Source organism: Danio rerio, chromosome 16 (assembly GCF_049306965.1).
Source record: "Danio rerio strain Tuebingen ecotype United States chromosome 16, GRCz12tu, whole genome shotgun sequence".
In the NCBI taxonomy this organism is placed as follows: Eukaryota; Metazoa; Chordata; class Actinopteri; order Cypriniformes; family Danionidae; genus Danio; species Danio rerio.
Window position 1 is genome coordinate 38,174,701 of NC_133191.1, and position 13,055 is coordinate 38,187,755.

The 13,055-nt window shown below is 34.3% G+C and overlaps 1 protein-coding gene across 29 annotated transcripts in view; it reads right to left on the reverse strand.

Moving 5' to 3' along the window:
- Positions 1-13,055, reverse strand: part of ptprub (protein tyrosine phosphatase receptor type Ub) — a 442,833-nt gene that overhangs the window by 30,955 nt on the left and 398,823 nt on the right. For all 29 annotated transcript variants that reach the window (XM_009292423.5, XM_073924678.1, XM_073924674.1 and 26 more), the window contains 3 exon segments: positions 7,863-7,979; positions 4,674-4,828; positions 2,941-3,076 (listed from right to left, as the gene is read on the reverse strand). In XM_009292423.5, the coding sequence (XP_009290698.2) occupies positions 2,941-3,076; positions 4,674-4,828; positions 7,863-7,979 (408 nt within the window).

Sequence of the window (13,055 nt, forward strand, 5' to 3'; positions counted from 1 at the left end):
GCCATGTCAACTAAAATAATAGTAGTAGTATACAAATAAAATAAATAAAAAAATAAATAAATGTGTAGAAACAGCCATGATAAATATAATAATATTTGTAGTATTCAAATAAACAAATAAATAAATATATAAATGTATAATGATAACAATAACAACAATAATAATAATAATAATAATAATAATAATAATAATAATAATAATAATAATAATAATAATGAAATAAAAAATAATAATAAATCCACATTTTCACTGCATACCACATCTATCTTACCTTGCATCTATTACTGTTGGGTTTAAATGTTCATGCCAATAAACATGAAGCTAATAAAAACAAAATGTGATTGGTTGCTTTGCTTGTTAGTGGGTGGTCTTTGGCCAATGTAAGCTGTGATGGAGTCTAGACCTTTTGCCATCAGTCAGAAGCTCGGCTTATATGAGACTTATCTCGGGTACACTTCAAATTCAGATTCAGACTTGACTGAAAGTGATGTGCACGTGGGTGACTTTTCTGCTGTGTAATTATTCCATTCAGCTTGACGCATTCATGTGGATATGCTTTTGTGGGCATTAGGCAATACATTAATGCATTAACTGGGTCCAATCACAGTGGAATGGAGTCACTGTTTCCTGTGATTTTTCACTTTTATTTCGAAAAGAGTTCAAGCGAAGTCTCCATCTGAAAAATTATCCACTGTGAGTTACTTTTTGTGAGTGTTACTTTTACAAATTTGTAGTTTTAAATAAATGTAATGTAATATTTGTGACCCTGATGTATTTGTGGCCATTGTATATATATTGTATATATTTTGGGTAACACTTTAGTTTAGGTCACAATTCATGGTATTAACAAACCATTAACTAACATTATTAGCTTAATAAACTACTAATTAGCTGTTTATTAATAGTTAATAAGGTAGAAGTTGGGTTTAGGTTTTAGGTAGGATTAAGGGTGCAGAATAACATTACATTTTATAACTACTAATGAACAGTTAATATTTTAATAATAGGCAGGTAATAAGCCAGTAGTTAATAGCATGGACTGTGACCTAAACTAAAGTGTTAACAAAATATTTTTTATTTTAATGATTCAGGTTGTGAAATATGTGAATTAGCCAGGAGATTTAAAAAAAAATACAAAATATACTTTATGTATGCCATTTAATTAGAAAAGTGGCAGTTTTATTTATTAAACACATGGAAACAAAATAATGTACTTGCACTATAAGTGGTTTTCACTACAGTACTACAGCCTATTTGGCCCATTCAGAACTCAAATGACTATGAACGTCTGTACAGCACAGTGGAATACTACTAGTTTACCATACAACCTAACCATGTGAGTCAAACATTTTTAAGTGTATTAATAATAAATTTTTTTCATTCATTAGGCTACATATACAGTTGAAGTCAGAATCATTAGCCCCCTTTGCATTTTTGTTTCTGTTTTTAATATTTCCCAAATTATGTTTAACAGAGCAAGGAAATTTTCAAAGTATGTCTGATATTTTTTTTCTCTATTGGAGAAAGTCTTATTTGTTTTATTTCGGCTAGAATAAAAGCAGTTTTAAAGCCATTTTAAGGACAAAGTTATTAGCCTCTTTAAGCTATATATATTTTTTGATAGTCTACAGAACAAACCATCATTGTACAATAACTTGCCTAATTACCCTAACCTGCCTAGTTAACCTAATTAACCTAGCTAAGCCTTTAAATGTCACTTTAAGCTGTATAGAAATGTCTTGAAATATATCTAGTCAAATATTATTTACTATCATCATGGCAAATGTAAAATAAATCAGTTATTAGAGATGAGTTTTTAAAAACTTTTATGTTTAGAAATGTGTTGAAAAAAATCTACTCTCCTTTAAACAAAATATTGAGGAAAAAATACACAGGGGGTCTAATGATTCAGGAGGGCTAATAATTCAGGGGGGCTAATAGTTCTGACTTAAACTGCATATACGAAGCTGAAGCCCCCCTAAAATAAACATCCTAAAATCGCTCCTGAATGTTATGATATTTTGTATTCATTAAATCATTAAATATTAATAAATTATTGTTTTCCATTAACAAATTATGTAAATCTCCTACTTTTCAACTAGAAATTTGCATTAATGAAAACTTTATTTTCTAAATTTTAAGTAAAGTGATTTTTCCCAATCTGAACCAATCTGATTCCAGATTATCAAAAAATCTTTTCTCAGTTTCTCAACAAGGTTCTATACTAACAAACCATATATCCATGGAAAACGTATTTATTATTTTTATAAATGGTGCATAAATCCCAGTTTCATAAAATTTATGGCTGGTTTTCTGCTTCAATGTTGCATTTTATAATATTTCCTTAGTTTTAGTTTTGGATTTTTGGAGAAGCCATTGCCTCTATTTTCCTTTGAGAAAACACACTTGAAAGATGAAGTGAGAACAGATCAGAACAGGAACAAGGAGAACAGAAAAAACAGGACTGGAAGAGACACAATGAACACAAGATAAAGGACGAGTAAATAGACAGCAATAGCTGAATTTGTTTAACCTCTGCGTTTCGGATGTAAACAAAATTTGTTGCATGTTTCAAAATGCGCTGCGAGTGTATACATCGCTCTACATAAACAAACACTCGCGGATGGATTTAATTAAAGCATCTGGTAAATAATTACTAATGTTTTAAACAGTCAAATGACGATGAGATTTGCATAATAAAGTTTGAATATGCTAATTTCAGAAGATCTAAGCAAAGGCACAAGCCTCCGCAGAGGGACCAGATGCAACATAGTCCATTTACTTATTTATTTATTTTTGCCATGTATCAATACACACTTTCCGCTGCATTCCATGGCTAAACATTTTGAATATTCATGGCGACTCCTACAGAGCTTATGACTATGCAAGCACAAGAGGTGTCTTCTGCCACATCTGAGAGAATTTTGCATAAATATGCACCTCTGTCTGGATCATGTTGATGCGGCGAGAGCAGAGGGTCTTCACGCAGTTGTAGATGTCCACTACTCCTTCACACTCTGCCATGTCCAACATCACATCCAGCACTATATAGCAGCCGGTTCTGCCTGCCCCCACACTGAAGAGCAAGCACACAAGATGTCTGTCAGAAACTATGATTTACGACAATTTTTTTGTGAACTAAATATACACAAATTTCATGTAAAAACAGCCGACAGCAAATAATAGCAACCAACTATCTAAAAGTTTAGTTTAGTTTAGTTTAGTTTAGTTTAGTTTAGTTTAGTTATTCTGTTTATGTTTTGCGGTGTGATGTTATGTGACGTTATTACGACCTAATAAAGAAGATGTCAACATCAAAGTCTTGTGTAAAAACAGCCGACAGCAAACAATAACAACCAACTACCAAAAAGTTTAGTTTAGTTTAGTTTAGTTTAGTTTAGTTTAGTTTTTAGTTTAGTTTAGTTTAGTTTAGTTTAGTTTAGTTTAGTTTAGTTTAGTTTAGTTTAGTTTAGTTTAGTTTAGTTTAGTTTAGTTCAGTTCAGTTTAGTTTAGTTTAGTTTAGTTTAGTTTAGTTTAGTTTAGTTCAGTTCAGTTCAGTTTAGTTCAGTTCAGTTCAGTTCAGTTCAGTTCAGTTATGTTATTCTGTTTATGTTTTGCGGTGTGATGTTATGTGACATCATTACGACCTACTAAAGAAGATATCAACATCAAAGCCTTATGTAAAAACAGCCGACAGCACACAATAACCAACTACCAAAAAGTTTAGTTTAGTTGTTTTGTTAATGTTATGCCATGTGAAGTTATGTGATGTTATTACAACCTACTATAGAAGATGTCAACACAGTTTCATGTAACAAAAGCCGACTGCAAACAACATCAATCAACTATCTAAAAGTTTAGTTTAATTAAGTTTAGTTTAGTTTTGTTGTTATGTTTATGTTATGTGGTGTGATGTTATTAAATGCTTTTATTTTAGATCCATTTATTACATGTCAGACTAAAGAACAGCATCATGTCATCAAATTGATTATGCACCACTGAAGACTGTAATGATGCTGAAACGTATTAAAATTCCACAACAAGCAGACATTACATTTCTAACTATATTAAAACAGAAATCAGTTATTTTATACTGTACTAATATTTCATAATATTGCCATTCTTTGTTCAAATATAACTTTTAAGAAGTTTTCAGCAGTAGTGTAGGTGTCAAAGACAAATGGGTTCAAGCATCAAAACAATACATTTTTATACACATTTAAAATGCTTGACAAAAGACACCCACTAAAATGTCATTTACCATTACAAAAGTTTATAAGCCAACAATACTGTCAGACATATTTAGAAGAGTCATTTGATTGAATACAAAAAGTTTTATGCATAAAATGCAATAAAACTAGTATCATGTTATAAATTTTAATAAAATGTAATTGTTTAATAACATATTTACAGTTAAACTCATTATATTTTACAGTAAAAATAATAAACTAAATGATAAAAAAACATTATTTAACCCGGATCTCGAAGTTACCTGAAATTTTACAGTAAACTCTTACTTTTAATATGCTTTTGATGCATTAGAATTTAATTCGGACATCAAAATTGTACATCCATCTTCAACCTATACTGTATATTGTTCAAAATTAAGCCATTTCTGGACAGTTTGTGGTTGTCAAACACGAGGTAATGTGATGAAATAAGAAGCTCCATACCTGCAGTGCACCACCACAGGGCCTGCGTCCAGTGGTGTGGAGGTTTTGACCCGCCGAATGAAGGCTAGCAGACCTGTGGCGTGGTATGGGACTCCATGCTCAGGCCATGATGTGAAGTGAAACTGACACACCTCATGTTTGGCAGAGTATCCCCTCTGAAAAACAGAAATAAGTCATATACAACACATTTATTTATTCATTTTTACTTATTGAAGATTTATGATTCAGAATTGCACAAATTAGCATCACTCTTCAATGTGCACCAACCAAAAACCACGGCTCCAATACAGAAACAATGATTTGCATGAAACTCTATTGGGTGTACAGGCTAATAGGTACTATAATCTGCTTCGGAACATATCATCGACTCATGGAACAGGTGATTAGGAAATGCCTGGATGCCCTTCCAGCTGCAACCCATTACATCCATACACTATGTTCACACACATACACTACGGCCAGTTAAGCTTATTCAATTCACCTATAGCTCATGTCTTTTGACTGTGGGGGAAACCGGATCACCCGGAGAAAACCTACACCAACATGAGGAGAACATGCAAACTCCACACAGAAATGTCAACAGGCGAATCAGTGATGTTCTTGCTGTGAGGGAACAGTGCTAACTATTGAGCCACCGTGACACCTTCCACATACATATTTATTAAAATAATAAACATCTCTAAATAGAGTTGTCACTACAGAGATCTGGTTTGAAGTACTGTATCAGGGTAAGACTAGATGAAAACTATTTAATTTATTTATTTAAAGAATTGTAGCAGTTTATCAGAATGAAATAAAATAACAATAATATTAGAATATGTATTTTTAATTAAAATTATGTAAAAATTTTTATAAAAATTAAATCAAAATTTTCACTAGCTCAAAAATCTGAGCAGAGTTTGTCACTTCCAAAGATTTGCTTTCCCATGTAGCTCCAACACACCACAGCAAAACCCAAATGAATTAGCAGAAGTGACAGTGAAATAAACACACAGCTCGGTGGTTCCACTCAGGGGAGGTGCGCATGTCTATCCGACAGACCACTAAGAGACTCCATATTACTGCATCCCGATTGCTCATCTGTTTGAATACACACAAAGAAGAGCTTCATCCAAAAAGCCAATCTGATGGTTCCTCGCCTTCGACAAACACACAGAAGCGCATCATCGTTCCTCCCACAGCCTGTGCGTGATTGACAGGGCCGCGGCAAAGCACGAAACTCGCATCAAAGGCTGCCGACAGAACTGCGCCTCCACAGGGCAGCAACGAGGACGATAAGAGAAGACAGGGGGGGTGAGGTGGAGGAGGTTAAATTGAGCTAATTTCAGTAAACGCACCCACATTTAGCCCATTGTATCAGAGAGAGAGGGAGAGATAATGAGAGCGAGAGAGAAAGAGATGCTTTAGTTAATGTGCCCGCCATAAAACGTTCTGAGATGAAGCAGCTCTAATCCTCCAACAGACAGCTTGCTGGGCCACGGCTGGGTATCAGGCGCTTCTCTCCATTTCATTTAAAGGGCTGTCACTCCAAATTCTCTCCTAACACGCATGGAGAAGGAGAACACGCAGATACACACTATTCTGGTTCTGCTATAATCCCGGCAATGAGCCGATGCATACTTGAATGAGGGATTCTGAGAGGTCAGCCTGAGCATCCGTAGGTCAAATGGAGAGAATTAATGCCTTTACTTTTGCAGGAGCAGTCTTTTGGTTCTTTTTAAAGCCATTTCAAGCCATGGCCAAAACATCAAGCAAAGTGGTGAATCGCAGTATTACAAACTTGGATTTGTGGCCTATTAAAATGGGCAAAGGTGCAAGACTGCATGCTGAACAGAGAGTTAAGTGAAAGAAATTGTGTTAATAAATATGGTGTCAATAAAATCAATCAAAACTATATGTAAACAATATTCAAATACTTCCAACTGAAATGGAATTTTAATTAGCAAATTAACGGTAATTGTAAGTTCACGCCGAAAGCGGCAAGAGCGTCAAAGTAGTCAGAAGTCGTTCATTTTTAATGGGAGCTAGTGATGACAATGAGCGTCTTCGCCAGTGTAAGCGTCGAGAAGAGTGATCATTGAACCACAGGTTTATGTCAGTCAGACGTAAAAAGATTCCAACATTCTTTAAAATATCTTCTCCGTGTTCAACAGAATAACACTTTTCATTTTATGTAAAGCTGCAGTCAAATTAGATGTCAGTAACACAACATTTCTACAGATGCTGCAATGGACATTTTATGACCTTGCACTCTGCAGATGTGAGCAATTCCATGAAGCACTGTGAACGGCAAGTCAAATAAAATATGACAAGTTATTATTTGAAATTGTCAATCAAATTCAATCATATTATACAAATTGCATCACATTTAATTGCAAAATATGCATACATTTAAAAAAAATAATTAGTTGTCTTTACTTAAAGAGTGAGTAAATACAATGAAACTTGGAACTAATTTTCCAACTTAATTATTATAAGTATACACATAGTTAATATTTATATTTTGTTAATAATTTTTAAGACAGTTTTACTGACATTTTAGTGAGTTAGTCAACTAAAGCATTTTTTACAGTGTAGAAATTCATGTTTTTCTGTATTTTGAGAAGATTACAAACCAGATTAAGGCCAAATTCTGCCTAAATCTTAATTTATGGGTAAACTATACAATAAAAGATTTTACACTTGATTTTATCAGCATTCCAACCGTGGAATGAACCAACAACTATTCCAGAATATGTTTTACACAGTTGATGCTCTTCTTACTGCAACCCAGTACTGGAAAACACCCATACACTCTCATTCACACATACACTACGGGCAATTGAAAACATGCAAACTCCGCACAGAAATGTCAACTGGCCCAGCCGGGCCCCCAACCACCGACCTTCTTCTTGTCAGGCAACTGTGCTAACCACTGAGCACTGTTTCTCAGCTTTTAAAAAATATTTTTGCAATGTTTATAATGTGGCGTTACACCTCATAGCTGGTTCTTGGCTTACAATGCTTTAACAGCAACATTTAAAAAATCCCCAATGGATCCCCAAAGCAAATCAAACATGAGCGGCAGTGAGAATCGAGAGCATTGGAGCCGTGGTTTAGAGGCGGTGTGGTGCTCATGTGGGAGAAACAAGCCTTCTTTTCCCCATCATTTCCTGTTGCGTCTCTTGAGAAAAAGAAGTCATCTCGTACCCGCTCCAGGGCAAACGTTCTCACGGTGTACTCCGCCAGAGTTTCTGTCTTCAGTAGCGTGATCTTAATGTCTCCGTACATCTCTGACTCATCCGGCCAATACTTACAGCACTTCACCTGAAAGACAAGCCGGAAAAATAACAAAACACTTAAGTTCAAAAACATTAAAGCTTCACAGTAGCATGGGTGATTTATGATTAATACAATTTCTGCTGGCAATATAAAAATAAACAACAGCATAAAAGACTCTATTTTAAATCAGCAACAAAATGGTATTAAAGACAGTAAATTTGAGTATTTTTCTTGTATTACTTGAAACTACAACACTTCTAAAGTGAACATCAAAATTAGACAACCTACAGTCCCTGCTTAGTCATATTTTAAGTTATCCTAACATGAGCTGTATTTAAAGGTATAGTTCACATAAAAATGAAAATTTGATCATTAATAACGCACCCTTCACTTGTTCAAAAGTAGTTTGAGCTTTGACTTGACACTTGACAGAAGATATTTTGAAAAATGCTGGAAATAATCAGTTTTTGTTCTTACTATGGATGTCAAATGCTACTAGTTTCCAACATTCTTTAGTAAAACTTCTTTTTTAGTTCAGCAGAAGAAAGAAATTCATAAAAGTTTAGAACCACTTGAGTTTGAATAAATGGTGAGGATTTAAATTTTTGGGTGAACTATGCCTTAAGCATATTTATGCAATTATATATTCTGCAACATAATGTGAAAAAAACGTATATTATAACCTTAACCGTATTATAACCTTATTAAAACCTTATAAACCTTACATTATATGTTTGTAATATAACTAAATTTAAAAACACTTTCAAAGACTTCCAAGTTACTGACCATAATCTGGCACCTAGTGGTAATTCTCTGTATTATCTAACACAATCTATTCAACAGGCAGCTTAACTTTCCAGTTTTCACTAATTGTGCAAGCTTCTAAAGTGACTGAAAGCTTCTGGTTGTCCAGAAGAAGGTAAAAGAATGACTCTTTCAGCCAAAGCAAGAGCATTAGTCCTTTCAAAATCCGATTTATATATTGCCTCTCTACAAAGACTACATTTACATGGACATCAGTAATCAAATTATTCTCCTTAATCTGATTAAGACAATAATATGATTAAGATGTTTACATCAGTTACTTTTTGATTGTTCCTTTCATGATTGAGTTTTTCATATTATAGCACATACAATCATTGCATCACCATGATATCCACATTTCCTCCGTAGCTTCAAATTTTCAACTTTACCTTAGGGCGATTAATAAAAAACTCTAAATCAAAATCTAAATTAAGAACCGATCTAATTTTCCCAGGTTGATTTTATCGATTATTTTCCATACTGTGTGTGGAGTCATGTGTTTTATACAGATTTATACATATTTATATGGAAAGCATGCGTATGGTCCAGTGCAGTCTTAACGCAGTTGCATACCCATGCACCTCTCAAAAAATGTAACTACACGTTGCGAAAACGCGTAGCGCAAGCTCTGTGATTGGTTGGTTTGGTAGCATTGACACGAGAGAGCCGGTTGGATCAAATGTTTACAAGTTTGGAGTTCTTTGGAAAAGCTGTTTTGTGTTAACCTTATGATTAAAGTTGTTGCACGTCCGCCTGCCTCTTCCCGCCTCTGAATGAGCAAGTTTTAGCCTTTTGTACATTAAGGTAGCATTCAGAAAAAGCCAACCCACAGCGAAGAAACTTGACAAAGAGGAACATAAAAACCCTATTTGGCTGTGGTCACTTTGCAGCTACATGATGTCTGGTCAAGTAAGATGATGGACCTATTCTTGAACCTTACTTTGCACTAAATTGACAATGGGATTGTAAACTGCGCCAGAGATGCCTTGAGACAGCATATTTTCCATTACGTTAAAATTATTATTTACATTAAAATATTTGCTTACAGAAGATCCAAGAAATGCCCTGTTTAAAATATTATTTAGAGGATATGCAAGAGTTATTTTACTTAGAAGAGTTACTGCTTATTTTTTACTTTTAATATGAAAAACACAGAAAATTATTAATTTTGTTTCCAAACATGCAAGTTATTTATTTTCCCTTTTTTTTTTTTTTTTTTTTGGAGAAAAAATGTGACTTTGTTTTAGGCATTGTGTGTTTTATTAATGTTCAGTAAATAAACACAGATGTGATTCCTTAAATTTTTTAAGTATATGCACCCTTCATTTAAAAATCTCTGACCGGTAATATGTGAGCATACTGTATTTACTGTACAAAACTTGTAAGTGAAGTAAGAAGGCAAAACTTTGAATATATTTATAAAAATAAAATAATTGTTGAGTTGAAATGTCAATTAATCGAGATTTTGAATTTAGCCATATCGCCCAGCGCTACTTTAACTGCAGTTCACTTTCATTCAGGAACATTTCAGTCATGCCCCAGTGACAAACTGAGGTATTAGACGTGAGTATGCATTAATTAACTAGTGGGAGAGTTGCTTTTTTGTTATTTTATGTTGGAATTTGATACCGCACACCAAATGGAAAGTAAAAAATCTTCGCATTTCATGATGTGTGTGTCTGTGGTCCTTTACTGCTGACTCGATAGGTGCAGAGAATAGTGGCAAACAGCCGTGTGTGTATGGAATATCCTGTTGCTTAAAGCAGCGTCTTACATGATGGTAATAATTTGATTGCAGTGTTTACATGTCTGTACTGCACTTAATGCGACTAAAGTTGGTATACTCCACATTCAATTACTTTTTAGTTTGAATATGACTTTAATCAGATTAAATTTATCAAAGATCTCTGTTTACATGGTAGACTCTTAATCCGAGTATTGTCATAATCATATTAAAATCTGATTATTGGTGTCCATGTAAACGTACTCAGTGTCACTAACTGTCAACGACTGCTTATGACCTTCATAATTTTTTGTTTTTGTCCAAATGCTAGTATTATTAATATATATGTATGAACCACCAACTTATCTAGCATATGTTCTTCGCAGCGGATGCCCTTCCAGCTCCAACCCATCACTGGGAAACACTCATACATTTTAATTCACACTCACTACTGACAATTTAGCTTACTTAATTAACCTATACTGCATGTCTTTGGACTTGTGGGGGAAACAGGAGCACCTGGAGGAAACCCACTGTGCTACCCACTGCGCCACTGTGTCACCCATATATTCACATATATAGTAGCTAAATTTTTTGACAAAACAAAGAGTTCTTATTGAAATGCTCTTGTTGTTATATTGTAAAACATTGTTCATCTACCACGATAAAGCTAAAACTACAATACTTTAACAATTGCAACAATAAATACAGTATATTGACAATATTGAAGTATTGATATTAAAGAAAATGACACTATTTCTAAATGTTTCCACACTTGAAATGTTGTCAAATCCAATTTTGATTTGCAGTTTATGCAGTAATCAACATTTAAAGTGGTTTAAATTTTTCACCAAATTTGTTCTAAAACTATTTAACAACATCAATTCTTCTCTTCGGACAATTTTGGAAAAAAAAATCATCCACTTTACTAGCTAAAATCTCTCACACTCTCTACATACATTATAGGACATATTTATTTTATACCTTATACTCTGTTCTTAAAGCATCACAGTGTTCAGACTGATGAAGTGAAAGAACTCCCTCCTTGCATACTGTAAACCGGGTTTATTTCTGCACGCCTATTACGGTTACACAAACCGTTAGATTTGCTGTCGGACCTAAGCCATCATCCATTTATCCCCGCCGTTCACAGCTTTTATCATAAAAAGGAAAGCGTATTTTTCATAATAGAGCCCCGATTTCATAAGAGGGCAGGGACGGGCCGTTAAGAGGACTGTTGGCAGCAGACTCCGTCTCTGAAGCACTGAAGGGGCCGATGCGGGTGCGGAGAGGAAAATGAAAGAGGAAATTATGTCGGAGGAAGAAATCGAGGTGGCTTAAAAAGGCTGGAACGAGTGGGCAACAAAGCAAAGGAGTAAAATGCATCGCATGAATGTGGGAATTATGAGATGGAATGACAGATGCTTCAAATCTTATTTTTAGTTGACAGCTATATAGCAGTATTTATATAAACGGAGCATGTGACAGCTACAGTCATTCTTGATATAAAGTAGTGCTTGTTTTTATTTATTTATTTTTTTGGTAAGCAGCAACTGAAGTTACAGAAGCTACATAAATAAAGATCAAAGAATGCACATTTAGGGCCCTATCATACACCTGGCACAATGTGGCGCAAGTTGCGACACAATTGTTGTTTGCTAGTTTCAGCTTGGCGCAAGAGTCATTTTGACGTTTTGCGCCACGCTGTTTAAATAGCAAATGCATTTGCACTCTTATGTGGGCCCATAGGCGTTCTGGTCTGAAAAGGAAGGCTTTGTGAGGCGCATTGCTGGCGCGTTGCTATTTTGAGAAACTATAATGGATTTTTCAATAGACCAGAACAAAGCCGGTCTATTGTCCAGCGCAGAGTGTATTAGTTATGCGCCTCGCTTACACACTACTTAATACACACAAGATGTAGAGCAACACGCAAATATCTTTACATATGAAAAAGAATTAAAATATTAAGGGTATTTATAGGATATGATAAGGATATATAGCCTATACGATATAAATAAAAAGGATTAAAATATTCCAAAACAAATTATTTTCTAGCCTACATAAATTTAAAAACCATACTTTAATAACTTCTTCATCTCAGGGGACTTTTTCAGTTTATTCGTGACAATTTGCTTTTGTACAATGTTATTATTAGTAGCAGTATTATTTATTATATCCATATTTATATTTTGTTTTATTAAAAACAAGCTTAGATTTGACCAGCTGTCAGGTTTCAGACCATATGGGGCACAGCATGTGTATTTAGATATAACTCAGTTTTTTGACCACACTACGTTATTATTGATCATTTATTGGTTTGCTGGAAATTAGAACTGAATTTAGAAATAGTTTTAAAACAAATCTTTGCGCTTAACAAATGAAATTAATTATTTACAGGCTAATTGATGTCTGTGCGTACAAGGTTTCCCTATAAACGAAAGCGAAAGTGAAAGTAGATAATGAGAGGCCTTATCTCTCATTCTCCCACTGCAGATGTTCTGTGTAACTGTTTTTTCGCTAGTAAAGTACTCCGTTTTTCCACTTACAAAGTCGTCATGTAAATAGCAAATGCGCAATAGCGCGACACAACTGGC